This window comes from Herpailurus yagouaroundi, unplaced genomic scaffold (assembly GCF_014898765.1).
Source record: "Herpailurus yagouaroundi ecotype Mexico unplaced genomic scaffold, PumYag 29, whole genome shotgun sequence".
Classification (NCBI taxonomy): Eukaryota; Metazoa; Chordata; class Mammalia; order Carnivora; family Felidae; genus Herpailurus; species Herpailurus yagouaroundi.
The window spans coordinates 80,774,286-80,801,737 of record NW_024412377.1 but is presented as its reverse complement, the minus strand read 5'-3'; the positions used below and the strand labels follow the sequence as shown (position 1 = coordinate 80,801,737).

At 36.3% G+C, this 27,452-nt stretch overlaps 1 protein-coding gene across 2 annotated transcripts in view; it reads right to left on the bottom strand.

Moving 5' to 3' along the window:
• The window catches only part of RIOK2 (RIO kinase 2), a 21,541-nt gene extending 7,636 nt beyond the window's left edge, over positions 1-13,905 (bottom strand). Inside the window, exons 1-7 of one of the 2 annotated variants that reach the window (XM_040447894.1) lie at positions 13,720-13,905; positions 11,262-11,400; positions 10,346-10,486; positions 8,114-8,289; positions 4,640-4,728; positions 2,498-2,689; positions 199-291 (exon numbers count right to left, since the gene is read on the bottom strand). In XM_040447894.1, coding sequence (XP_040303828.1) covers positions 199-291; positions 2,498-2,689; positions 4,640-4,728; positions 8,114-8,289; positions 10,346-10,486; positions 11,262-11,400; positions 13,720-13,785 — 896 coding nt within the window. In that variant the 5' untranslated portion in view covers positions 13,786-13,905. The remainder of the gene's footprint in view (positions 1-198; positions 292-2,497; positions 2,690-4,639; positions 4,729-8,113; positions 8,290-10,345; positions 10,487-11,261; positions 11,401-13,719) is intronic. The other variant, XM_040447903.1, reaches the window with a different exon arrangement.
• Between the last annotated feature and the right edge of the window lie 13,547 nt (positions 13,906-27,452).

Below are 27,452 nucleotides of genomic sequence, written 5' to 3'. Positions count from 1 at the left end.
AGAGAGAGAGAGAGAGAGAGAGAGAGAGAAAGAGAGAGAATCCTAAGCAGGCTCCACGCTGAGTTCTATCCTACGACCTTGGGATGATGACCTGAGCCAAAATCGAGTTGGATGCTCAACTGACTGAGCCATCCAGGTGCCCCAATAAATCATATTTTTAAACAGTTTTTATTATTTTAAACAAAGCAGAGTACAAACCTGATATCACTAAAAGTTGGGTAAAGCTCACTTTCATAGCTGAAACGTTTCATGAAGAAATCTCTAATGCATTTAACATCTCTGTCAAAATACCTGCAAAAGGAAGAATCATTTTTGATATAGCCTTTGTTGCTCATGTTTTTCCTCATTAGCCAATGACAATATACTTATTAATGATATTGCTAATCATTATATGAAGAAAGATGTTACTCACAAGAAAGAAAAGAGACAAATCAGATGCCAGTGTGTTTGAAAAACAAAAACAAAACAAAAAAGCAGAGGAACTAATAGAAAATATAAGCTTTCAAAGGCATATGGTCCCTATAGTTAGAAAACTAGAGGCCTTCCCATACTGTAATAGACATACTAAGAGAAAATAACATGCATCTGAATCTCAGAAAAAAAAGACTGGGTCTGCAGTTAGGGGCAGGTTTCCACTTTTCCTCTTTAGTCTCCAGCCTGTCTGGTTATACTTCTCATCAGCTATACCCACTAGAACCCCATCTACAAAAGCTTAAAGACGAAACAGATTAGTGACACATAAGAAAAAGTTTGGGGACCATTAAATTATGTTTATATACCTTTATTATCCATTAGCTAATTTGCAAGAACATCCAAAAGAGATAAATAATGCTGTGGCTTATAAACAATGATCTGAAGACACGCTAATCTGGACCAATGGTAGAAGGACCTGTATCAGGTTGCTTTTTTAGGCCACCATAAAGCAGTGAGAACAGATTAAATTCTCTAGGTTTCTAGATAAGGGAGAATTAAGAAACAGGGTCACATAGAATTCACTATCTGCTTGAATATTAATATTTCAGAGAAAGTCTGGAAACAGATAATGGTGCTAATCTTTCCTAATTTTAGGGCACCCAGGGAAAAACCTCAGTAAATTAAAAATTATCTTTTTATTTATGTCTATGTTTCATCTAATTAGACAAACTCTCAAAATCTTCAAAAGCAGACATCGGTCTTTTTATAATTATTTATTAATTTACATCTTAATTTCTGCTACATAGTACAACTCCTTTACCCTAGTACTTCTCCATTAAATAGCAAGTTAAATCATACTGTTTCCCTACAGAATAATGCAGCCTACACTTTGAATATCACAATTTGTCATCATTTCCTTCTCTACTTCTGGTGGTTCCTGAATATTCTTTCATTGTGTGACTGTTACCCCACAGTAATAAAAATGGTGATGAGTCATCATCTAAAGATATGTTAAACACTCAAACACCAGGTGTTAATCTATTAATATTTTTTGGTTAAAAATATTCTTTAAATTTATATTTAAATGACATCTTCTTTTTCTGGAATAAGTATAGACATTTTCTTATGAAAATCTGTAGGAAGAAAAGTTTGAACACAAACTGGTTTGAGTTCAAACTTTGCAAGAATTCATACACTCTTATTTGTAAATGATAGCGATTATTATCTTCAGGAGAAAGGAGAAGTTTCTCATAACTTGGAAAGGAAGGTAAAAAATATTCAGCTTTGATTACAATCAATTACATCACGAAATACAAAGTAAAATATTGTCATACTTCATAACTTGGCTGGCTTACATGGTTAAGTAATGTGAAGAGTAAGATTACCACAGTATATAAAGAGATTCTGCCCTGTTAGGGATGAGGTTTTACATGAGTTTTTTTCTAATGATAAAATAAAAACTAAAAATGATAGGAGAGATATTCTTGGTCTGGTAACTGAGTCCACTTCAAGGTCATAATTTTTACTAAGGCCATCATGATTATAAAATTATGCTTGGTGAAACACTCTTGGAGGCAACTATGGAGCAGAGAGAGGATGGGGTCCTAGGGTTCCCTTCTCTATGTCTCTACTTCTGGGCAGACTTTGTTTTAAAAATTGGGCTTCCACGTAAAAGTCTGTTTGAATAAAAGTTTGCTGCACTTTCCACCTAAGAAAGTTTGACTTTCAGAAGTCTGTCCAATTACACAAGTAATTCAAATTCTTTTGATGGTTTATAAAGCAGGCAGTTTCTTCAGATTTCCCATGTACAGCAAAAACTTAATGACTAGGTTTTTAACAACTGGATCAAAGTGCATTTTCTCCCCTTTAAAATACTGAGAGGAATAAGATAGGTTCTCTTAGGGGGGGAAATCCTAGTTTGTATCCTTTAATAAAAGAACAAATTTTTAGACCATCAACATCAGTCACTTCAAACCAGTTATTGACCCAAATCACGGTATTACAAAGTTAAAAAAAAATTAAGAAAAAAATGACTGCATCACACGTAAACACACCCATATCCAGAATCACTTTTAGCATATACCATTCAGCATTGTGATGAGAAGTTGAAACCATCTGTGGAAAATCAATCATGGTGATGTGGTCATCTTTATCCAAAATGAGATTGAATTCATTGAAATCTCCATGAATCAGTCCATGATTTGCAAGTTTGACAATTAGGTCCATAGCTTCATCATATACAGATGCAGGGTCTTCAACATGGTGTATCTGACATCTGAAAGTGTGAAAACAGGTTATTTATATTCATTTATGATTTTCATGAAAGCAGGCATGCGTATTATTTTTTCCATTTCTTAATTCCCTATCAGCTTTCTCTTCATTTCTATTAGCACACAGACAAGATGTAACAGCTCCCACATATTAAAAAAAAAAAAAAGCCACACCCTGTCTCAACTCTATATTCTTTTTCTACTACATACTTTCATGGATAATTACAGCCCAACTCCTCTACATGTACTTACTTCATTTTTTCCCTCCCATTCTAATGAACTCATTTTAAACAGGTTTTCATCTACTTCGTTTGAATGCAATAGGTAGAGTCAAAACTACCAATGATTTCCATGTTGCCAAATCCAGTGGTCAATTCAGACTTCATCATATGCGGTCTCTCAGTTAACCTCTTCCCCTCCGCCCCCCCGCCCCGCACCCCCACTGAAATGCTTCCTTCACTTGACTCTTGGTACACCAACTCTTCAGGCTGTCCTCTTTCCACGTTTATCATTCCTTCTCAGTCTTTTTCACTAGTTCTTCATCTTTCCCCAGACATTTAAACTTTGGAGCTCAAAGGTTAATACTAGGAGCCTTTATTTAGAATAATTCTTGGTGATCTCATTTACGCTGTTGGCTTTAAACACCTCAATCTATACTTCTCTGAACTCCAAGGCATCTCAAACTTAAGCATGTCCCATACTGAACCTCTGATTCTATCCCATCCTCTAACTCCAAGCTGCTCTTCCTGCAGCCTTTCTCATTTCTGTAAATGACAACTTTGTACCTCCAATTAATTTGTTGTTCGGGCCCCAAATCTTGGTGTTATCCTTGACTTTCCCTTTCTTCATATTGATATCCAATCCCTAACAAATCGTGTTGGTTCTACCTGCAAAACATATTCAGAATCTAACCACTTTTTATCACCTTCACATCCACAACTCTGATCTAAACAACCATCATCTCTTGACTGGATTATTGCAATAATTTCCTAGCTTTTCTTCCTAATTCTGTCCTTGTCACCTTTCAATCTATTCTCAAAACAAAAGCCACAGCGATTCTATTAAAACATTAGTCACATCATGCCTCTTCTCAGTTCAAATTCCTCCAATGGATTCCTATCCAAAACAAAATAAAAAAGCCTTGTGCTATTGCTACAATGACAATGACACTGCAATATATAAACATATGAAATCAACATGCTGTACAATTTAAATTTGTATGTCAAATGTACTAAAAAAGAAACTAAAAGTTCCTTGCAATTGCCTACAAACCTTAAATGATCTAGTCCCCTGTTGCCTCTCTGATCTCATCACTTTTTATCTCTGCCCTCATCCACTCAACTCCAGCCACACTAGCCTCCTCACTGCTTCCTGAACATGCAGGCATGCTCCAATCCCAGGATTTATGTACTTTGCTGGTGCCTTTGTCTGGATCTCTTAGATATCTGCATGGTTTTCTCTCTCACTTATTTTAGGATTATGCTCAAAAATACTTTATCAATGAGACTCTTCCTGACCATTTCATGTAAAATAGCAGTTTCCTCCACTCACCTCAGTACTCCCTGTCCCCTTACCTACTTTATTTTTATCTATAACATTTTCTACCATCTGATAATCATGTATTTCCTTGTTTAGCTATTTACTGCATGTCTCTTTCTATCAGAACATAAACTCTATGAAGGCAGAGATTTTGTTTTGTTCACTGGTAGGCCTACTAAAACAGTGCTTAGTATATACTAGATTACTAATAAATACATGCTGAATAAATTACAGAGATTACAAAATTCATACTATCAGAACAAAATTGAATTTTTAATTTGCATGTGAGACTATTGTTTTGTGGTAATTTCTAACCTTCCAGAAGCAATATTTCATTTAATTAAAAATATTTTTTGAAAACTAAACTTTACATTTATTTATTAGAATCCAGAGTTTCAAGAATAATAAATACTTACAGAGGATAGCCACTTACGAGTTCCATTACCACTGCATGGCGATTATAATCAATCGGTTTTGGGACTGGAAATTTCCTCTCATACAATGCCTAAAATATAGCAAAACAGGTATAAACTAAAGAAGAGGTCATTAATATTTAAGGTAAAATAAAAGTAAACATACCTGCCCAAAACTAGAAGAAACATACAAGATTTTACAAAATTACACGTGATTATTTATGGCTTATTCACAGCACAAAATGAGCTACACATAAAATAAAATTTTAAACCAGTTAACAATTCACTTTTTCACCAAACGCTAATTTACTGAACATTTACTAAATATTATACATGGTGCTAGGGTTACAGAAATGAATGTAAAAAAGCCTGTCCCCAAGAAGCCTATAATCTTCTAGGATATACCCTCTTCATTTTATTTATTTTTTTATTATACTTATTATTATTATTATTTTTTTTTTAATTTTTTTTTCAACGTTTATTTATTTTTGCGACAGAGAGAGACAGAGCATGAACGGGGGAGGGGCAGAGAGAGAGGGAGACACAGAATCGGAAACAGGCTCCAGGCTCTGAGCCATCAGCCCAGAGCCTGACGCGGGGCTCGAACTCATGGACCGCGAGATCGTGACCTGGCTGAAGTCGGACGCTTAACCGACTGCGCCACCCAGGCGCCCCTATACTTATTATTTTTTAATCTTTATTTTAATTAGGCTCCATGTCCAATGTGGGGCTTGAACTCATGATCAACAGTCACACTCTCTACCAACTGAGCCAGCCAGGCACCCCAGGATATATCCTCCTATTTTTTTACATTTCTGCCATCAATTGGGAGTGTGCTTAAAAATTCAAATGGAAATAAACTGTGAGTGAGGAAATATTCTTGTCTTCTGGCAGATTAGAAAATGAAATATCCCAAAAGATCAGGTATTGTAGCTTACAGAGCATTGACCTTTTTCTTCAGACCACAATATACAATGTAAATTATGTAACAAATATACACAGTAGTAGTCTGAGTCATATTACTTCAGATCATCCATAAATCCATCTGTTCTTAACTTCTTATGCTTAACTTCTTCTACCTTTTGCTTACAAAGTCCTGTTATTACTTCCTCCAAAATATGTTAGGTTTATGCTCTCTGCAATTTGGAATGTTACCATTTGAAAGTAGGCCTTTGTTATTTATACCTGATTGCTCTAACAGTGGTTCTAGCTCTTGCCACCATAACTAACCTTTATTTTGGGTACCAATACCAAACTAAAATACTTAGGTCAATGCTCCATTCAGAACAATCTACAATGTTTATAAATATTGATTTCAGTCTCAACAACTTTTCCTAGTTTTCAGAACTCTCTTTAATCCACATATCAGGTCCTAGTTTTCCCAATACTCTTTTTAAAAAATATATATATTATATGTATATAATATATTTATATTATAAACATAATATATATAACAGTCTATGGAATATTTATATTACACACAATATATTACATATATAACATACACATATATATAATGCAAATATATACTATATATAATATATACATGTCTATATTTATAATATATAGACATATATAATATATATTGTATATATATAATATGTATTATATATGATATACATGTATATAATGTACATATATAATGATCATTTATTTTTGAAAGAGAGACAGAGACAGAGGGTGAGCAGGGGAGGGGCAGAGAAAGAGAGAGACACAGAATCTGAAGCAAGCTCCAGGCTCTGAGCTGTCAGCACAGAGCTCCTTTGCAAAGAACACTGTCTTACTATTTTATCCTTAGAGACAAATCATATGCATGCTTCATGACTCTACTCAACTCCTACTTGCTTTATGAAACCTCTTTCATCAACTATTCTACTTTACAGAAGTTTCTCTAAGCTTAACATATAATTTAATTTTTAAATGTTTCTTTATGTATATTTGTGTTATATTCCCAACTTATAGATGCTTGACTTCATTACTTATTCCTTTGGTAGCCACACTTTTAGCCCACCCTATGCCAGGTACTTAACACAGTGTGGTAGGCATACAATTCATACTCTGTACATATTTATGAATAGGGCTAATTTCATAAAGCATTTATTTCCTATCTTCCTTGCTGAGGAACTGAACTCCACTCCCCAAAGATTTTTGTTTGTTTGGCTTTGAAGATTTTTTTCAGTACAAGTAGTTCTGAACATGCTTTGGCAGCTCAATAGCATATAACCTTAACTACTGTCATAATGGTCTAGCTCTTGCACTATGGCTTACTCCCTAATCTTATTTTATCTAATTAAATTTAATCTTACTCCCTCCTAGGAAAAAAGAGAATAAATTTAAGGAGCTATTGATGCACAGTCTGCTTCTATTCTAGTATCTTCATATAAACATCTGAGAAAACACCTAATACAGTTTTAGGAAAATGTGTAATAATCTCTACCAAACTGCTTATTTACTGAATATTATAAGACACAAACCATTAGTATATAAGACAAGAAACACATAACATGTATGGTATCAGTATCAGCTATTTACATTGTCTTCAGAATTCTTCCCCCATAACTACTAAAAATTTAAGCACATGAATTAACCTACTCAACACCAAAATGCAACTTCCAAAACTTTCATTTACAAATCACATACTATAGCATTATGTATGTAAATTATGTACATATGTATGTATGTACTTTTAGTAAACTCCATACCCAATGTGGGGCTCAAACTCATAACCCGGAAATCAAGAGTTGCATGCTCTTTTGACTGAGCCAGCTAGTGCCCCGAGGGTGACTTTTAATAATGTAAAATTTTAAAAAGTGAAGTTAAGTAGTAACAAATAAATACTACTGGAGAATAATAAAAATACAGTATTATTTTCTGTTTAATTTAAATGTTATAGAAGATATATATTTTGATTATTAAAGAAACTTAACAAATATATTCTGAACTTAATTTTGAAGTTAAAAGATGAAAACCTAAAGATTTTTACCATTCCTAATATGCATGCAAATTTGTACATCAACATTTCTTCTCCATTAAGTGAAGGAAAGGTACTAGTCAACTTAGCTGAGACACTAAGGTTTCTACAGATAATCACTAGAGGTAATTCCCTGGGGTTTTCAACTGGAGACAAACATATGCATATTTATGTATACTAAATAGATACATATTCACACACACACTTTTGTGAGGCAATTACATCACTAATTACTTAAAGCTATTTGTTAATTTGCATTGTAATACCTTATTAATACTGTAGAATACTTGTTGCCTTTATGCATTGATAACGATTAAAAATGCCTTCACATAGAAAAAAAAATCACCAGAAAAACAAATAACAAAAATAATTAACAGTTAAAACTAAGTGTAATGACTGGGACTGGGGGTAGAGAGATGTGGGGAAAATAGACTGGTAAATGTCACTACGCCCTTTCAGTTACATGTATTATTTGGTTAAGAGACATAAAATTATTTACAAAATACCTTCATGTAAGCAAATTCTTTCATGGCAGAGAGACGAGATAAATAAAGCCAAGACATGTTATGCCTGTGTTTATGATAATCACGCTTGTTTTTCAGATTTCGAAAGGAGGTTCTTCCCAGCCTATGAAGCTTTAATGCAAATTGCTGCCCTTCTTCATTTGCAACAACGTAAATATCTAGAGCCAAGATGTAAAAAAGAGCATTATTATACTTTCATTCCAAAAAGTTCACTTGTAATTTCCTAATTTTGATTTTATTTACATCAATTATATCTTTCCTAATAACCACGAATACTTACTACTCAGCAAAATTATTTTAACTGCAATCCAAAATAAAATGACATGTATTAATATCTACTACAAAAGAAAAGAGGGATGTTGTGTGTCAAAGGTTATTACTTCCAAAGGTGCTCAACACTCAATTCAATTTAGTGGGAAAAATGTAATTGTCTTTTAGCATCCTACACGTATAAGAAGCAATTTAATATTTTCTTTTTCAACAACACAAAGTTCAATTCTTTAACTGCTTCAATAAATAATATTCAGTTGTTAGAATATAATCCTATAGTAATCAGAATGGAGATATTCCCCTAAGTATTCCAATTATCAATAAAAGTCGGTATTTGTTAATACTGACATTTAAAACATGTCCTAATTATTCATAAGGATTTTAATTATTACACATCAACAAACTATCTCTCACATTGGCAGGATTATAAACTGGTGTAAACTTTTGAAGGGAAATCTGATAATATCAAAAATTTAAATGTACTAACTTTTGTGCTAATAATTCAATTTCTAAGACTGTATTTACAAATTTATTTGTACATGTGCACAGAGGCATGTGTACAAGGGTGTCTACCACATCATTATCTACAAAAGAAAAGGTGAAGTAACATAAATGTCCATAACAGCTGGGACTGGTAAATTCAATTACAGAGCACTCATACCATGTAATACTCTACATAACTATGAGAAAGATCTATCTGTTAACATGAAATGATATCAGAAACGCATCCAGGGACACCTGGCTGGCTCAGTCAGTATGGTATGGGACTCTTGATCTCGGGGTTGTAAGTTTGAGTCCCACATTGGGTATAGAGATTACTTAAAAATAAAATCTTAAAAAAAAAAAAACCCAAATCAAATGAATCAAATGGAAAAAAATCAAGTAATATTTGCTTTTACCTGTGATTAAAAAGATATATATATGTATATATACATATTTTCAATGCATTATATACTATTATTTACATAGACTATTCCAAGAAGGATATATAAGACAGTAGTCAACAGTAACAGCTTTCAAAAGTATGACAACAGATGGAGACCTGGTTAGGATAAAGTTTTACTTTTTATTTTACTTTCTTTTGTACTATTTATGATTTATACAGTGAAGTTCTTATAAACAAAAAAATGTTATTTTTTAAATGAAAAAATTGGACATAAGAGGCAGCCTATCTAAAAAGAGGTGTTAAATTACCTCATTTTACACATTTCTCTCTCTCTCTCTCTCTCACACACACACACTGCTGTATTTAGCAATCTTGCATTATGTATTTGTTCAATGCTATTTTAGAATGCTTTTTTCTGTGTTCTACACATACTTAATTTTGCCATATTTCTGCGGTAGAAAAATGTGTTGTAGCTTTTAGTCACTGTCTTCTAATACTTCCTTGTGTTACATATTTTAACTCTTACAAATGTCCATTTATATAACATATAAAAGAACAAATAATATATTTGCCAAAGAGGTCAGTTATTAGCGGAAAATGAATTCTTGGTATAACTGAATTTTCAATGAGACTTATGAAAAACAATAACCTACCAAACTAAGAGTAATTTCATCAACTTTACTGCTTCCAACTAACTTTTCAATTCACTGCTTAGCTGAAAAAAATGGAAAAATTTAAAAGATATGTTTTCTCAGGGCACCTGGGTGGTTCAGTTGGATAAGTGTCTGACTCTTGGTTTTGGCCCAGTTAATCATCTCATACTTTGGTTCATGGGATGCAGCACCACATCAGGCTCTGTGCTAACAGTGGCAGAGTCTGCTTGGGATGTTCTCTTTCACTCTCTCTCTGGCCCTCCCCCTGCTCATGCTGGCAGGTGCACTCTCTCAAAATAAATAAATAAACATTAAAAAAAAAAAAAAGATAATGCTTTCTCAAAGAGAAATATAAAGAGAAACTAAAGCAAAGAAAATGAGTTCAGTAGTACTGTTAGCACTTACCAGATTCTTTGCCAACACCTATCTGGTTTCCAACAGATTCAACTACCTGTCTAGAAGAAAGTGTTTTCAAAGCTAGGTAATCATATCCTGCATTTGTCAACCGATAGCCCTGGACAGCTAGACAAAATAAAATGAGAAAGACTGTATTTTAGTTACATCGCACAATCAAGTCACATTAATTCAAGTCATGAGAAGAATTTAAACAGTAAGAAGTCTTAGCTGAAAAGATTAGCTTACCCAGTCCTATGACTTTGGCATTTCTTCCTATAATTTGTATTTTCTCTCTAGAGAGGTGTTACTCAAAGCATAACTCACAGACTGACACCAGTCTATATATACTACTAGTTTGTGATAAGACACAGAAACTGAATGAAGTGGTTAAGTTCAGTATTTTTTAAATCACTTTCACCAAGCTTTTTTTTTTAATGTCTTTAGCTCCAATAAGGAATTTGTGCCTGTATTTTATCAGTTTTTAAATTTCATTTTTCTAGTAATTACTTTTTAACTGTTATTTTATAATAAAGTATGGCTCCATGGCAGGTTGAAAGAAACAAACTCATTCCTCACCATGGATAATTTGAGAGTTAATGCTCTAGAGTCCTGTGGCAAATTTTCCAAAGATTGTGGCAACAATTATCTCTATCCTATTTGCTCTTCTGCAATTGGAATTTGTTATGAGGAGATAGAGACTATTTCTTTACTCTGTTTATCTGGGTGGGCCCTGTGACTACTCTAATAAAACATGGTAAAAGTATGTGGGTTTTCGGGTCTAGATAGAGTGTTTTGCTGTTCTCGCAACTTTGATTTTCTACCTTTTTAAATGCCTGCTCTGCAAATAAAATAAAATAAAATAAAATGACTGCTCTGGGGAAAGCCAGTTATATGAAAAATCACAAATGGTGCCATAAATACTTACTTTTGGTACGTTCCCAAGCTATGAGTTTATGTTTCACTAATTCTCTTAAAACTTTATTACAGCCACCATGTTTAAGGCTGGCTATAGAAGCAACCAAACTGCAGGGAACTATTTCATGGTTCTTCATGCCCATTTCAACCTGAAATTAAAGGAATTATATGCAATCATAATCAACACAGAGCTACTATCAAAACCTTACTAAGAAGTTAACTTCTCCTTCAAATTTCTCTGATCATGCAGTTCCCCAACCAATTGGAGACATAAGTGATACCTTCTCTGGACATATATTAAATCATAATTTGATATATAATCACTGATATTCATATTCTGCCTCTATACTAAACTATACAGGTAAAAACTGTGAGTGCTTAACAATTACTGACATGTGGCAAATATTAAAATATTTGTTGACATCTAAATGTTTATCTGTAAAAACTATAGGTAGTCCAGATATTTATTAAAAGGTACTTAACATGAAAGTACCATGCAGGAATAGTGGAAGATAGAAAAATATACACAAATAACTCTCAACTCTTTGGAGAATTTATTATCTAATAGTGTAAATAAGAACCGATACATCTAATTTTATTAGAAGGCAAGAAACAGTAAGTGCTAAAAAAGAAGTGGCTCAGGGATGAACAAAAATAATTCTAGCTGAGGGATCAGTTTCAGGAAGAAGTGGCACTTGAGACTGACTGTGAGATGCAGAAAAACAGAAAAAGTACACAAGGGAATATCAGAGAAAGACAAAAGATTTGGACATGGCACATATGTAAGGCAGTACAGAGCACAACAGCTAGTACAGTGGTAGCTCAGATGCAATATTGAGTTCATGAAAGGAAGGCTGTAAAATGCTTTTAAGTAAATATAAAAAGCCTTGAAATGCAGACCAAAGAGTTTCAGATTTCTTTTTAAGAAAAAACGGACCCCCTTGAAGGGTTTACATACGGGTGATATATGAACAGAGATTTTTTAAGGACACTAATCAAGTTCTGGGAGGTCCTTCAAACAAAGATGTTTAAGGTAAAGTGGAAAGATACATCTATACTCAGTAATGAAGTCACAATTAAAGGGAAAAAATTGTCAATTATTTGATAGAGGTAACAGATAAAGCTGCCAAGTGGATGTGATCATCAAGTAAGAGATAATGGAAGACAAAGGAGGGTTGAGAAACAGAATTTGGGGGGAAGTTCACATTAAAAGGTAAGGGTAGCCAGTCAAAGTAGGGTTATTGATGTAGAAGGCGCCTGAGAAGTAAAGGAAGAGAGAGTCAAGGAAAGGTGGCCACTGATAGCAAGGATGGTAAGACTCAACTGAGACTGAAATATTCTATTTAATGAGTAGGTCATTCCTTGGTGAGCCTTAAAGAAGAGTTTAAAATATCACAGAAGTCAAGTTTTGGAAGATAAATCTGGCACTGTTTTGATGTCCCAATCAAAACCTCGTACCTTAACTCATTTTCAGTGCTTTGTTCCATCTCTCCTAGTCTCTAACATTCTTTCTCTTGACTCCCCTATTTCTGTCAGAGGCATTAAGGATTAAGTGAACATGCTGATGAAGCAAAGAAGGAAGGTTATCTACCAGAAGTGACAGATGTATAGAGAAAGTACAGCTGAATTAAATAATCTATGGGAAGAGAAACGTGTCTTCCAAACTTCATAATGAATTTGCATTTGACAGTTTAATCCTTAAGTATTGCCTATTTAAGCAAAAGATGGTATCTTCTAAAAAAAAGTCATTGTTTTATTCTGGGAATGCCTAATCTATGTGTTGCTGATATTTGTGCCATAAGACTATGACCAGTAAAATCAATTTTTGTCACTTCCCTGTTTAAAACATTCAGTGGACTACGCCATTTACCGAAGGCATCGATGCGCCCCATCCCAAACGTGCACAAAATCTCTATTCTATTATTCTCGTTATCATCTCCGTAGCACTTAATATCTGATACTATCCTCCTTATTGGTTTATTTATTCGTTTACTCGATGATCTGTCACTCTTGTCTCGTACCCCGGTGAATTCCCTAAGATTGTCACTAAAAACCAGATAAATAAGCGTTGAGTGAATGAAACTGAATAAATGCTATGTAAGTGAATCTGGGAGTGAGGAACTCAGTGCTATCAATTCTCAAGAGTCTTAAACTCTTGCTCGGGTGGTGGGAAGCCGAGCGTTCAGAGGCTTTCCAGGCCACAGAGAAGCAAGTGTGGCTCTGGAGTACAAGACGGGAGCAGAAAGGAAGGAAATGATTAGAAGAGGGGCCTCTGCTCTGTTTTAGGGGAGATGAAATCTTCCGACCAAAAGCTTCTGAAAAACCCGACTGTCGGGTCTTTTCCCCGTGCCTAGTCTGGGTCTCTTTGGAGGGCCTACAGCGTGCTCGGCTGAGAGCCGAGTTCGAGGAGCAGAGAAGAACCGCGGTGGGAAAGGACAGGGGACAGGGAGAAACGGCGAACATCTTACCGCGGTCAGAACCCTGAAGTCATCCCGGCTCATGTAACGTAACTTGGCCACATTCACTCGCCCCATGGCGGCCCAAGATCAAGCCACAAGTCTCCCTCACAACAGATGAGGAGCACAAGGTAAGCCCACACACCAGCCTCTCTCAAGCCTCTCCACCGCCGCCACCGCCGCCGGATGGTTCGCGCATGCGCTGATCCTTCCTGAAGGTCCTTGTTAATAAATAGAAGAACTAATCTGGCGTGGGAAAATGAAATGCCTTCTGAGTTTTATGATGCATATAGTATGGATCAGTGCAGAGTATTTTTTGTATAGTGACTTTTTCATGTAAACTAACGGACTTTAAAAATTCTCTACAGTATTTCCTTTTATTTTTCATATCTGTCAGGATTGGCTGCCTAAAGGACGCCATCCGTCTGTAAGAACAGAATGGCAACTTAACGGGAGGTGCAAATTTTACCCACAAACAGCAATTCCTCCTTTAGGCAAAGTGAGTTCCAATAAGGGTGGTTGGAAAATGAACCCAAGCGCGCTTAAAAGTAACAACAGTAATTATACAGACATGCCTCCCCTAACAGGACCTGCTGAGAAAAGAGGAAGGCGTGGCTAGAGTGAGAACTCCGTCGCGTTTGCTCAGTATTGGTTTTAGGTTGGTGCTCGAGACTCGGGAGTGCGCTTGCGCCTGGCGGGGGTGGAGTTTAGGCTGTGTGGAACGCAGGCTGTCTTGGTCGCTTCTCCCGCGCATTTCCAGAGAAAGTGGGCCATTTTGACAGGTGGTAACGAATCTCCGAGGATGTTTATCCAAGGCCAAGGAGTAATTTCAGGGCTTTAGGAGAGCCACCCACACTGACCCTGGAACTTTCTACGTCAACAAAAATGATAACCGGAGCAGGACCTTAAACAACTTGCACCTCAGAGGGTGGGTACTCTACCTTCCCTACTAAAGCAACAGGGGTAACAAAACTTGTGTGATATTGTTTGTGTTTATATTTCCTTTCATGAACTACAGTGCCTATTTCAGCTTTGACTCCATTCCCAGCCACTGCTGTTTAGCCTCTCTCTGGATTTGAGGCTTATAACTTTGCAAGTAAACTTTGGAGTCCATTTTTTACAGAGTCCCCTTTTTCCTGCTGGGGTTCCAAGGGGCCAATGTGTCCATTTTCCAACTTTCCAAGGCCTTAGTGAGTATGTTGCTTTGTCCAAACACAGAGTTAGCCTTTTCATAAAACATGCACTGCTGTTCGAAGACAAGCAGTTGAATGTGTGCTTTCATTCCAGTCAGAATAGTTAATAGTCTGAAACCATAGAATACAGGCAGCATAGCAGTCCTCTGTCCCCTCTACACCACAACCTTTGGCTTCTTTTTTCGCTTGAATGCAGTAAGTCTTTGATTAACCATGCTCAACTAATGGAAACCTCCATTGAAATGGAATTTTTCTTTCTGTACTTCACATAAAAATGAAAAGTTTTTAAATAAACCAAATGACTAACCAAATGAGCAAGAGTGAGATGGGAAACACAAGTCGTTTGGTGGCTATTCCTAATCCAACATTTTAGCAGACATTGCTAATCTATTACGGCACAAGCCTTATGTTACTTCTCAACTCTGCCCCAGACAGCCACCACTAGTTGACTGGATTTGGCTCCACTTGCTGCCCTGGTTCTTGGGTAGTCCTTGGGGTTGATCACATTGAGGCTAAATCTCTTCTACTTTCAATATTAAAATATGTTTTTAATATAATCATCTTAATCAGACCCTGGAAGAGTAAAAGTGATGCAAGTACTGTTCAATATTCTGTTCTCTATTGTACCATGCTTAGTAATGACAAACAAAAAATATACAGTATTCTGTCTTCGCTCATTTACCATTTGTGAAATGTATATGCCAAAATTTTTGCTTGGTCCTGGGGAAAGAATCCCAGACCATAAGCCTTGGGGTGGAAGGAGATGAATAAAAAATAAGAGAATAGTGTGACAGAGGTATGAAAAGGATTTAGCACATCATTATTACCTATGCCCATATCTCACCACTATGCCCCCTCTTCCCTCTGCCCCCCTCCCCTCCGGTACCCAGAGTTTGTCCTAACAAGCTGCAGGCGTCTTGTCTATGGATAAAAGTTCAGACTTGTGAGATTAATTCAGACTTCTTAGGCTGGCAGTCACCATCTTCTACAATCTGTATCACTGCTTACTTGCAAGTAGCATATACTCTTAACTAATTGAACTGCTTTGTTTTCTCTTGTACAATTACCTTGATTTCCTGTCTCACTGCCTTTTCCGTTCATCTGTAATGCTCACCTTCCCACCTCTTTTTTCATCTTCTTTCTAGTTACTACATATGTAAATCTGACCTATCACTCTTAATACACTACACATCCCATGAAGCTTTTCTTTTTATTATCTCTATATTGTTTTTCTAGGGTTGCTGTAATAGGCATAAATTTGGTAGTTTAAAACCAGAGAAATTTTGTCTTTCAGTAATGGACCATGCTCCCTCCAGAGGGTCTAAGAGGCAATCTGTTTTTTGCCTCTTTCAGCTTTTGTCACCATTTGGTGCCGACTGGCATTTCTTGGCTTATAGTTGCATCACTCCATCTCTGTCTCTGTAGTCACATTGCGTCCTCCACTTCTGTGTGTTTCCCTCTGTTGCTACCTTACAAAAACACATGTCATTGCATTTAGGGCCCTTTCAGATCTTTAATCACATCTGCAAAGGTTTTTTTGTTTTTGTTTTGTTTTTGTTTTTCCCTAGAGGATAAATTCATAGATTCTAGGGATTAGAACATGTATATCTTTTTTGGGGGGCAGGGTCATTATTCAACCTATCATAACTTCAAAGGCAAGTAAACTCTTCCTCCTTTAATCTTCTGTAGCTTTTTATCTTTAATGATCCTGGCCACTTTTTAATGACCCCCCCTTAGCTAGAAATTAGATTAACTGGACAAAATTTGACACAAAGAGATTCAATAAAAAGTTTAAAGTCAAGGAAAATAAAAATTATGTATTTATGTTTAAGATATTATAGTCAATGTCAGAAAAAATTGTGATAGACTTTACTGCACATGGGCTATAGTGCCATATATGTTTGGGTATTGGAACTATCAGTGGTAGGAAAACACATAGTATGGGATATATGGATATGTGGAATTTATGGAAAATTCCAATGAGAAACTCACAGGTGGACTTGAAGGGTTCTGGAGCATGGCATAATATGCAGCAGAGATATATATAAATTTTGAAAAGCAGCTTTGTGCATATGCAGATCCCTGAGAGAGATGGAGTGCCTGACATTGAGATACTAGGTGATATTGTACCCACAACTGTCCTTCACAAACTGATTTGTTGGTCAGCCATGTTATAAGTTTGGGCAAGCTCAGCAACAGTCCATTATAGGGTTAAAGTGGTTCATTCAGGAGTGAACACAAGTAAGACCAGAGGGCACAAATAAGCTGCATGACCAGGTAGCCTGGATTCCCCTGTCCAAGTGCCTCTCCCTCAGCTCATGCCTCAGTAGGTGATCCCTTAAGATCAACTAGAGAAGGAAAAATAAGGCCACATTTGGTTCATGTATGAATTGGTTTGATATTGTTGAACCGTAGCCCTAATTGGGTGGCCTTAAAAGCTAAGTAAGAGGATATCTTCCTAATGGTCAGAGCCTTGGGAGATGCATCTGGTACTCCACTTTGTTTAGCAAGAGAAATAATCCAAGGTTAGAATACACATGGATTGAGGAATAGTGGTGATTAGCCTGGCTGGTGGGTCAATGGCCTGGAAAGGACAAAAATTTTTAGATTGGGGATAAGGAATTCTGAGATAGAGGCATGAGAATGGGCATATTAGAGTAGACAAGAAGGGTGAAGATCTTTAGATTGCGTAGTAACACCCTCCAGAAAGCATCTGACACAGAAGAGGCACTGAACAACCAGGTGGACTAAAACTATGTCTAGTTGTTGACAGCCAGCCTCTGTCATTGCAACCTGCCACCCCAGTGAAGTCACAATTGGTAAACAAATGAATTAGTGAAGGTAGCAGTGATGGAGGAGGCTAAGCATGGGCTTAACAACATGGACTCTAAATTACGAAGGCTAAAATGGCTACTGCTGTTCCTGAATACCCAATCCACATTCAGACACCAATGCTGAGTATAATGCCATCCCTTGAAGAGACTCATCAGTCACTTGGTATCAGAATGACTACATTGGGCCCCTTCTACCATAAAAGGGCCAGAGACACAGATTCCTCATAGATAAATATTATGGTCATAGGTTTGCTTTTCCTGTCTGCAGAGCCTCAGCTTGCACCAGTATCATAAGGCTTACAGAATGTTTGCTCTTACAGCATGGGACTGCACTTTACTTCAAAGGAGATACCTCAGTATGTATATGACCATGGGATCCCAGCTTATATCACATTCTACACCATTCAGAAGCTGCTGGTATGATGGAATAATGGGGAAGTCTATTTAATGAACAGCCTGTAGAAGGCATTGCTGAAGAGGCAGATCAGAGGTAATACCCTGTGAATTTGGTTGCCATCCTCTAAGAGATCAGTGATATGGTCCTCAGTAGGTTGAATATATAGGCCCAGAAATCAAGGAATGGACACAGTATTGGCTCTACCCACTGTCATTTCCAATAATATGCTTGTGGAATTTCCATCTCAGCAACTCTGGGCTCTGAGGGTTTAGGAGTTTTGGTTTTCAATGGGGAATATTTCTGCCAAGGGACACAGCCAGAGTTCAAATGAATAATTAGCTGTGGCTGCTACCTGCTCTTCAGACTACTTGTTGCAAGAAGACATGGCATGGAAAACCATTGAGACCTTGAGGCAAGTATCTGGATCATGCCACCAGACAAGTCATGGAGATCAGCAGGCATGCCAACTGAAGGTGAGAGTAATCTAAAATGGATAGTAAATGAAGGTAGTATCACTTATAACCCAAGACTAGCTGCAGTGATGTGGACTATAGTTTTTCCCATTAATCTCCCCGAGAAGAGAAATTCATTGGAATCCTGAAGTTGCTTCCAGAATTTAAAGTAGATCCAAGTAGCATACGGGTTGGACTGTGGTGGACACTGTGATGTACCACCCAGCTATTCCCCTCCAGGAATGAAGGACTTACTCCCCCCAGCTCCTGGAAGTGCTGCCAGCAGAAAATGCTCAGCAGTCAGCCTCCACTTGGATTGCATAGGCTGTAGTATCCATCTCACCCAAGGTCATACTTCCTTTCTGGGTTTGCATAGATTCAGTGACTGATTGACATAGACGTCTAAGTGCTAAAATTCTTTGCACCAATTCAGCATAACTCTGAAGGATCATCCTATCTTTAAAACTCCTTGTAGAATCAATTGCAGCCTCCTTTGGTACTGCATCCCATATCAGCCTCTTTCTTTGTTTACTCCTGCTCTTTCCCTGCTCTCTTCCAAGGGTTGGTTATAAGAGCACTTTTTATTAATACCCCTAATATAGTACAGATCTGCTTTCTAAGGAATTTAACTTTTACCATTTCTGGCCCCTCAGCTTAGTGTTAATAGGACCCTGCTATAAAAATGGGATAGGCAGGATAAGACCGCTAAGCTAGAGGTCATTGGATTAATTCTGCCACTAACTAGCTTTTTGACCTTGGGTACACTCTTTAACTTCTCTTATTCATACAAGTTTGGTTTTTTTTTGTTTTAACTGTACCTCCCAAGCCATGGTGATTTTTATAGCACCTTAGGAACTACTGGACACTCACTTTGAGTTCAGTTAGGACAGAAACCACGATAGATATTTAAACATGGAATTTAATATTAAGAATCATGAATTTGACATAAAGCTAAAGAAAACTGAAATGGTGGTGGGGGGCGGTGCGCCTAGGTGGCTCAAGTCGATTAAGCCTCTGACTTCAGCTCGGGTCATGATCTTGCAGTTCGTGGGTTCAAGCCCCTCATCAGGCTCTGTGCTGACAGCTCAGAGCCTGGAGTCTGCTTTGAATTGTGTCTCCCTCTCTTTCTGCCCCTCCCCTGCTCACGCTCTGTCTCTCTCCAAAATAAACATTAAAATTTAAAAAAAAAAAGAAAAACTGTAATGGGAGAGGAGAATACTAAAGCATCATAACTACCACTACTAAGCTTTGAGCAACTAAAATAAGAGGTTTGAAATGACTTAGAAGCTTAGAAAAGAGGCCCTGTGGACCTGAGCCCCAGACACTCTGAGGAGTGCTAATAACTCTGGGGCAGGAAGACTCAATAAAACTGGTTCAGCAAGACTGGTTTGGTTGGAAGAACTGCAAACTACACTCAGATGTTGCTATGCAAGGATGTTGCTGATGGGCTGAGGTGGTGATGGGGCAATGCTAACAAAAATGACATACCTAGGAAGCCTCAAGGAAACAAACAGGAAATAGAGGAACAAATTGATTCTTCCTCCTTTAAGATTACTTTTCAGCAGAGTACAATGTAGAGCCAGCTGGCAAAGCAGAAATGGTTCCAGTCCTGGCATCAGAAAGTGGAGTGTAGTGGTCTGGGTTTTGGAGGTAAGAGACATTAGCCTAATAAGGGGCACAATCTCTAAGAGATTTTTGAGATTTGATACTGTACTTGTCTGCCTTAAAGACCTGTACAGGGTTATCAAGTAAAGTTCTTTATGGTTTCCTTTTTTTTTTTTTTTTTTTTTTTTTTGGTATGTTTTCTTTATATGTACCTTGATTCAGAGAATAAATAACTTAGATTTTTGTTCTTCCATTTTATTGCCTTAATTAATGGATGTACCAATTTTAGTCTTGTTTTGATATTTTGTTGTTATATTTTTTGTTTACAAGAATGAAAAATAATCCCATTATTCTGTTAGATATTTTTAATAAATAAGGGCTTTTCAGTTCCCCCAAATAGTGTAATTATCTTGATTACAAGTTAGAGCATTTGGCCTACTTTTTCAAGTTACTCTTTCAAATTTTAATTGTTTCCACACACTAAATTTTATTTAGTTTTTTAATTTTTTCTTTGAATAGTGAATCTGGGTTCTAAAAACATTCTCTAGACTATGGAGAACTAACTGGTTCTCTGTTAGAATAGCTTTTTTTAGGCTAAGCTACTGCTTGACTTCCAAACTTGGTTAAGCATTCTTACTCTTTCCCCTTTAACTTGGCTTAATATGCTACTCTTTAATGTGAAAACATTATTTGCTCACAAACAAGGAGTTCTCATGAAAGTAGACTTTATATAAAATGTGGTATTAAACTTTCAGTAGGAAATGGTCAATAAATAGAAAATATTAAAAATGAAGTGTGCAAGGGGCGCCTGGGTGGCTCAGTAGGTTGAGCGTCTGACTTTGGTTCATGCTGTGATCTCACAGTTCGTTAGTTGGAGCCCTCCATTGGGTTCTGTGCTGACAGCTCAGAGCCTGGAGCCTGCTTTGGATTCTGTGTCACCCTCTCTCTCTCTCTGCCTCTCCCCTGCTCATGCTATGTCTCTGTCTCTCAAAAATAAACATTAAAAAAAAAAAGAATAATCAATAAAACACTTTTATTTTCTGTATAAAATACAGGTGATGGTCCAAAAATACACATTCTCTAGGATCCAACTTGTGAAAATGGGTTCTGGTTAAGCTTAATGGAAGGAAGTACCTGTGCCAGACCCCCACATACTGCAAATTCTTTTCCTTAGGTAAATTTATAAATACCTCCACATGTTTGCTGAAAGTCCACCCTGAACAGAGCAGTTCATATACTGAATCCTTTCATCCTCATTTTGGGAAATCACTGTACTTGAGACATGTTCAAATGATTCTACTTTTATGACTACAGGTGTCCTTTTTCAAACAGGTCTCCAAGGATAAGATTATTTAGTTCTCTTTGAATTCCTCGCTTTATTAAGCTGCCATCTATGGTCAGAGGACATTGGGATATGTTAGAATTAGCTTTTAAAAAGTGATTAGGGTTACCATAGTCCCTAATACTCCTGATATTCCAAACTCATTTATTAACCTACTAGGGAGTTCTTGTCAAGGCAGTTGGAAGTTGGCTTTAACTTATCTAGTTGCCGCCTGATTATTAGTTCATGTTGAACTGGTTTGTTTATCTGAACATATCTAACATATATTAAGCCTGTATGGAATAAAGCTCATACAGTGTAGTTTAGCCTAAAATAACCTATTGGCTGGTAATTGTTAGAAGTTTCAGTATTTGTATAAATATTAGAGGTGGTGTCTTCTAGTACTTAACACGTGCCCTGTTTATAGCCACTGGAGCAATTATTTAGTTTGTGAATAAACTGAACCCCTCTTTTGGGTTTTTTCCTTATGGTTCCTGCTCTGGGCATTTTCCTACCTAACTCAGGGTAGGTGGATAAAAGAAAGCGAGGTGAAATAAAAACTGTTATTTTTATTGTTGTTTTTATTTTATTAGCTCAGATAAAATATTTCATAAGAGTTTGAAGGCATTACATTGAGGGTCCTGGCTTATCTAAGGATTTTTTTTCCCACCATTTTCAGTATTTCTCTAGATCACTGACAATAGATTTCAATGATCTCAACATTAGTTTCTTAAATGTCAAGATAGATTATGATTTATGATGTTTAAGGTATTTTAGGACTGAATTTTTAAGGAAAACTATTTTTATTTATTTTTCTTTTAACTTTTAAATGTTTATTTATTTTTAGAGGGAGCACGAGTGGGGTAGAGGCAGAAAGAGAAGGGGACAGAGGATCCGGAGTGGGCTCCATGATATGGGGCTTGAACTCACCAACTGTGAGATCATGATCTGAGCCGAAATTGGACACTTACCTGACTGAGCCACCCAGGTGCCCCCTTTTTTATTTTTAAAAGTTTATTCTGAAAAAAAAATTCTGAATATAGAATTTCATGTTAAACTTTTTCAGCAATTTCTTTTTCAATATTCATTTTTAAATTTGAATTTATTTATGAATGATTCTTAGCAGAGTCTGCTAATTATCCCCAGTGCCCATTCTTCCCTTTTTTCTTTTATCAACAGAAGCTGCTGATTTCCAACTGGGCACATGGTCCCTAAGCTAGAGATTTTATTTCCCAGCCTGTTAGAACTAGATGTGGTTACATGTCTAAATTTTTACCTATGGAGTGTGAGTAGAAATTATAAATGCACCTTCTGAGTCTTGTCTTTTAAAAATTGAGTATGCAGATCCTTCTTTTATTCCATTCTTCCATAGACTGGACCTTAACTGTCATGGTAGTGAGCTAGCTTCACAGATAAAGGTGATTCTCTGAAGGAAATGTCTGAAAAATAATGTGGAAGGGCCCTGGTCCCTGGGTGATATCAAGGAGCAGGCTGCCTTCCCATTTTATTCCACCTGTCTAGCTCTGAATGTTACATGAGAGAGCAATAAACTTCTGCTGTATTAGGGGGTCTTTTGTTACAAAAGATTGCTTCTTAACCTAATTAATTTATACAGGATTTTACGTGAATATTTTTCTGATTATTTGGAGCTTCAAAGGAGGCTCTAGAGGTCAAGGCTCATAGATGCTAATTATCTCCATTCTAAACTTAAGCATTACCCATTTATGTGAGATTGGAAAGGGGGGCTTCCAAAGCTCAGTTCTGCTCTCATTAACCTATTACTTACCTCCTTTCTGGGTAAAAGGAGACTGGATATTATTGAAGACTGAAAGATGGAAGCTTATAATTGAGTATTTCTTGGGAGAGAGATGTCAGTGTTTTCTAATGTTTCCTCCCCTACCTTTCCAAGAAGAAAATGGTGCTGGCCTCTACCTCAAGCCAAATGACAGGACCTTAAATAGGTACAATTACAGAACTTCACATGGGGTACTGGAAATTTAGGGGATATAGGGGCTGTCAGCTCTCTCACTCCTAAGAGTCTTAAGTCAAAAGACTGGCTGGAGGGGCCTACTGGGAAAAAAGCAAATGGAGAGGGTTGTATTGAGATCATCCAATGCTTCCACAATTTGGTTGGGCAACCCTCAAAAGAGGTTAAAGAATTTTGCTCATTTATAGTGGGTGACTAAGTGTAAAGTTTTTATAGACACTTATGTCTATAAGTTTCCTTGTGGTCACTACCTGTTGAGCATGAGCTTCAGGATAAATTCTGCAGTGTCATATTCATGAGTTATGCATCAGGTTTTACCAAGGACAGTGAAACTTACTGGTGAATTACTCCGAGTCTACTCAGGAAACAGGAACCATATCAATTATTTTAATTTAGAGAATTTTATATAAAGAACTATTTACCAGGTACTAGAGAACAGATATCCTCCCTAAGTCTGGGGATACAAGAGGGAAATTTGTCAATATTTTTAAATCTGAGAGGCTTGGAGGAAGGATTTTAAAAGCTGGGAGTCAGATTTCTAAGGATGAGTCATTGCCTGATTATTGTTGTTACTTCAGGAGTATGGGTGCTGCACTGAGAACTCTGGGAGGGCCACTGGCCGTCTGGCACTGGTATCGCTGAGGGGCACGATGAAGGTGGTTTTGGGAGTGAAACTGCAGCTTACTGCTGCTTTAGGATCAACTGTTTGTCAGGGGTAAAGTGTCATAGCTGGGTGACACTGACAGAAATAGGAAGAATACAGGAAGGGGCAAGACCTTTTCCCCTCTTCCGTTTTTCTTGTCTCCTTTAAGTGATCCTATTGAGAGAATACAACAGGGAGCCAGGTGTTCCTTTTAGATATGATTTTGTTTTGAATGATCCTAGACCAACATACCAAGCATGAGTTCCATATTTTGTCTAAAGGATTCACACATTTCTATCAGCCATTGTAGGGGAGTACAGTCACTTCCCAGATGCATCCCTGTCTATTCTGCTATAATGTACTTTATTTTTTTAAAGTTTGTTTATTTATTTTGGGGGGAGATGGGCAGAGGAGGGGCAGAAAGAGAGGGAGATAGAGAGAATCCCAAGCAGGATCTGCACTGTCAGCACGGAGTCTGAACACAAGAACTGGGAGATAATGACCTGAGCCAAAACCAAGAGTCAGACACTTAACTGAATGAGCCACCCAGGAACCCCTCTGCCATTATCTACTTAAGTTTTCCTAGGACCAAGTCATTTAATAGATGATGTTGTTCCCGCTGCAGGGAATATATGTGAAGTTTTCTATTTCTTGTTTTCTTTAAGTTCCTCCTTCTAGGCTTGGGTGAAATGGTGAAGTGAAGATAATACACACAGTCTCTCTGCAGAGGGTTGAAATTATAGCTTTCTTCATGGAAATCTTCTGTACATACACTTTTGTAATTCCCATCAACAAAATCCTTTATAGCCTTGGTAAAGGTGAATTGTCTATCCATTTCTCAGCCACCTATTTGGTCTCTACCTCTGCCTTTCAAACCTCTAATGTAGAATGTGTATCATGAATATATGGTTAATATTTTAACAGGTTTAAATAGCTGGCATTTAAAACTTAATTTTGGTGAAGTACTTTTTGGTTTTTTTTTTTTTTTTTTTGATATTGCATGGTTGATAATGTTTATTTGCTTTTAAAGGGTCTTTTGAACAATGATCATTCTAATTTAACTTGTACTCAGACACATTAGCTTACTAATCTGAATCTTTCATCTTTTTTGTTACTTTGATTTAATCTTTAAGAATTTTAACAGTTATAATTTAGAAATATATGACAATGTTTATTATTATAGTTCTCTTACTGACTTAAATTTTATAAATGTGTGTGTCTGTCTACCTACCTTCTAGAATTCCAACTGAATCTTTTAAAAATAGTTTCCATTTCTATGTAGAACTTCCTTATATGTTTACTTATCAGGTCTTTTTCTTAGGTATTTGAAGATATTTGTCACAGCCTCTTTAATGTCTTTTTTTGCTACTTCAAACATCTGGGACATTTTGAGACATTTTTCTATTGACTCCTTTTTATCTTAATATGGGCCAGGTTTTATTTTCTTAAATATAACATTAAAAAAAATTTATACTGGACATTGTGGATAACAGGTTGTAGGGATTCTGTGTTGTCTTCCTTTGGGTGTTGAGTATCTTTTCTCTGACAAATTAAATTTTCCAGTTAAATTACTAGAAAATCCTTTTATCTGTTAGAATTTTGATTTGTTAATGTAGGTCTATTTCTGTCTTGTCCTTAGTCCTAGGATTTGTCACTTCTTTTAGGGTGTGGATTTTACTGTTAAGGAATATCTTTTTGGGAGTTGAATCTGAGTACCTGAAGAACTCTGCAAGATTTTCATTCCCTCTGGCCTGAATACAACAGTTTTCATTTTTGTGCAACTTCTCTTTTTTTTTCCATTCAACTCTCAGCAATTACTGTCTTTGACCTCATGGAATCTCAGTTTGAAATGCTTGGTTTGCATGTTGGCCAGAGCCTTGAAGAAACTCTTATTCATACTTCTATGTAACCCCCTTATCACAACTCTCTCCTCTGTGAATCATGCCCCATTACACCTAGTTAGTTCAAAACCTCAGCCACCAATCTTTGCCTTGGCATCTCAGTCAGACAGATAACTTTCTACTAGAGCTCTTCCTCACTGCACTATAGTGCAGAAAGAGTCCTAAAGCTCCTCTGATATGTTTCTCTTTTATATCATCAGCTGGTCAAATTTATATAAGCAGTAAATCATATATTTTGCCCAATTTTGTAATTGTTTATAGCAGAGGTTAAGTCCAATGCTAGTTTCTATACCATGGCCAAAAGTAGAAGTCCATGCTCCTGTAAATCCTTTCTATAATTATCTTTTTTTTCCCCACTCAAAATTTGATTGCTAAATAACCGTATAAAATCTTGTAAAGCTTTTTTGTTTTAATTTATTCTTCTTTTACAAAAGGTAGAAGAGAAGGAACAACTTTCCAAGTGATTTTATGAAGCCAGTATTCTCTGATACCAAAACCAGATAAAGACATTATAAGAAAAGAAAACCACAGACCAATATCTTTGTGAATGTGGAGTCAAAATTTCCTCAACATGTTAACAAACTGAATTTAGCAAACATATAAAAAGGATTGTACACTTTAATAAATGGGGTTTATTCCAGGAATGCAAAGCTGATTCAGCATATAAAAACCAATCAGTATAATAGACCATATTAATAAGATATACATAAGGACCTGTGATCACTTCAGAAGGTACAGAAAAAGCATTTGAAGAAAATCCAGCACCTCATCATATTAGAAATACAGGAAACTTCTTCAACCTTATAAAGGGTATCTATGAAAAATACAAGGCTAACATCTCAATTAGTGGTGAAAGACTGATAATTTTACTCCTAAGATTAGGAACAAGATAGAGATGTCCACTTTAATCACTTCTGTTCGCCATTGTACTGAAGGAACAAGCTAGGACAATTAGGTAAGAAAAAGAAATATAATTAATCTAGATTGGAAAGAAAGAAATAAAATCTGTATTCACAGATGACATAATGTTGTATATAGAAAATCCTAAGGAATGCACACACATACAAATTATCAGAATTTATTAATGAGTTCAGCAAGGCTGCAGTATAAATGATCAATATGAAAAACCATATCCTATATCTATCTGTTCATTTAGCAGTAAATAATTCAAAAATGAAATTAAGACAGGTTTATTTATTGTAACATAAACAAATATAAATATTTAGGGATAAATTTAACAAAATAAATGTGAGATTTTTACACTGAAAACTACAAAACATTGAAAAAATGAAAAAAGACCTAAATAAATACAAATACAGCGATGGGAAGACTTAATATTGGTAAGATGGAAATCCTTTCTAAATTGATCAAGAGAGTCAGTACAATCCCTTTTAAAATCCAAAATGACTGTT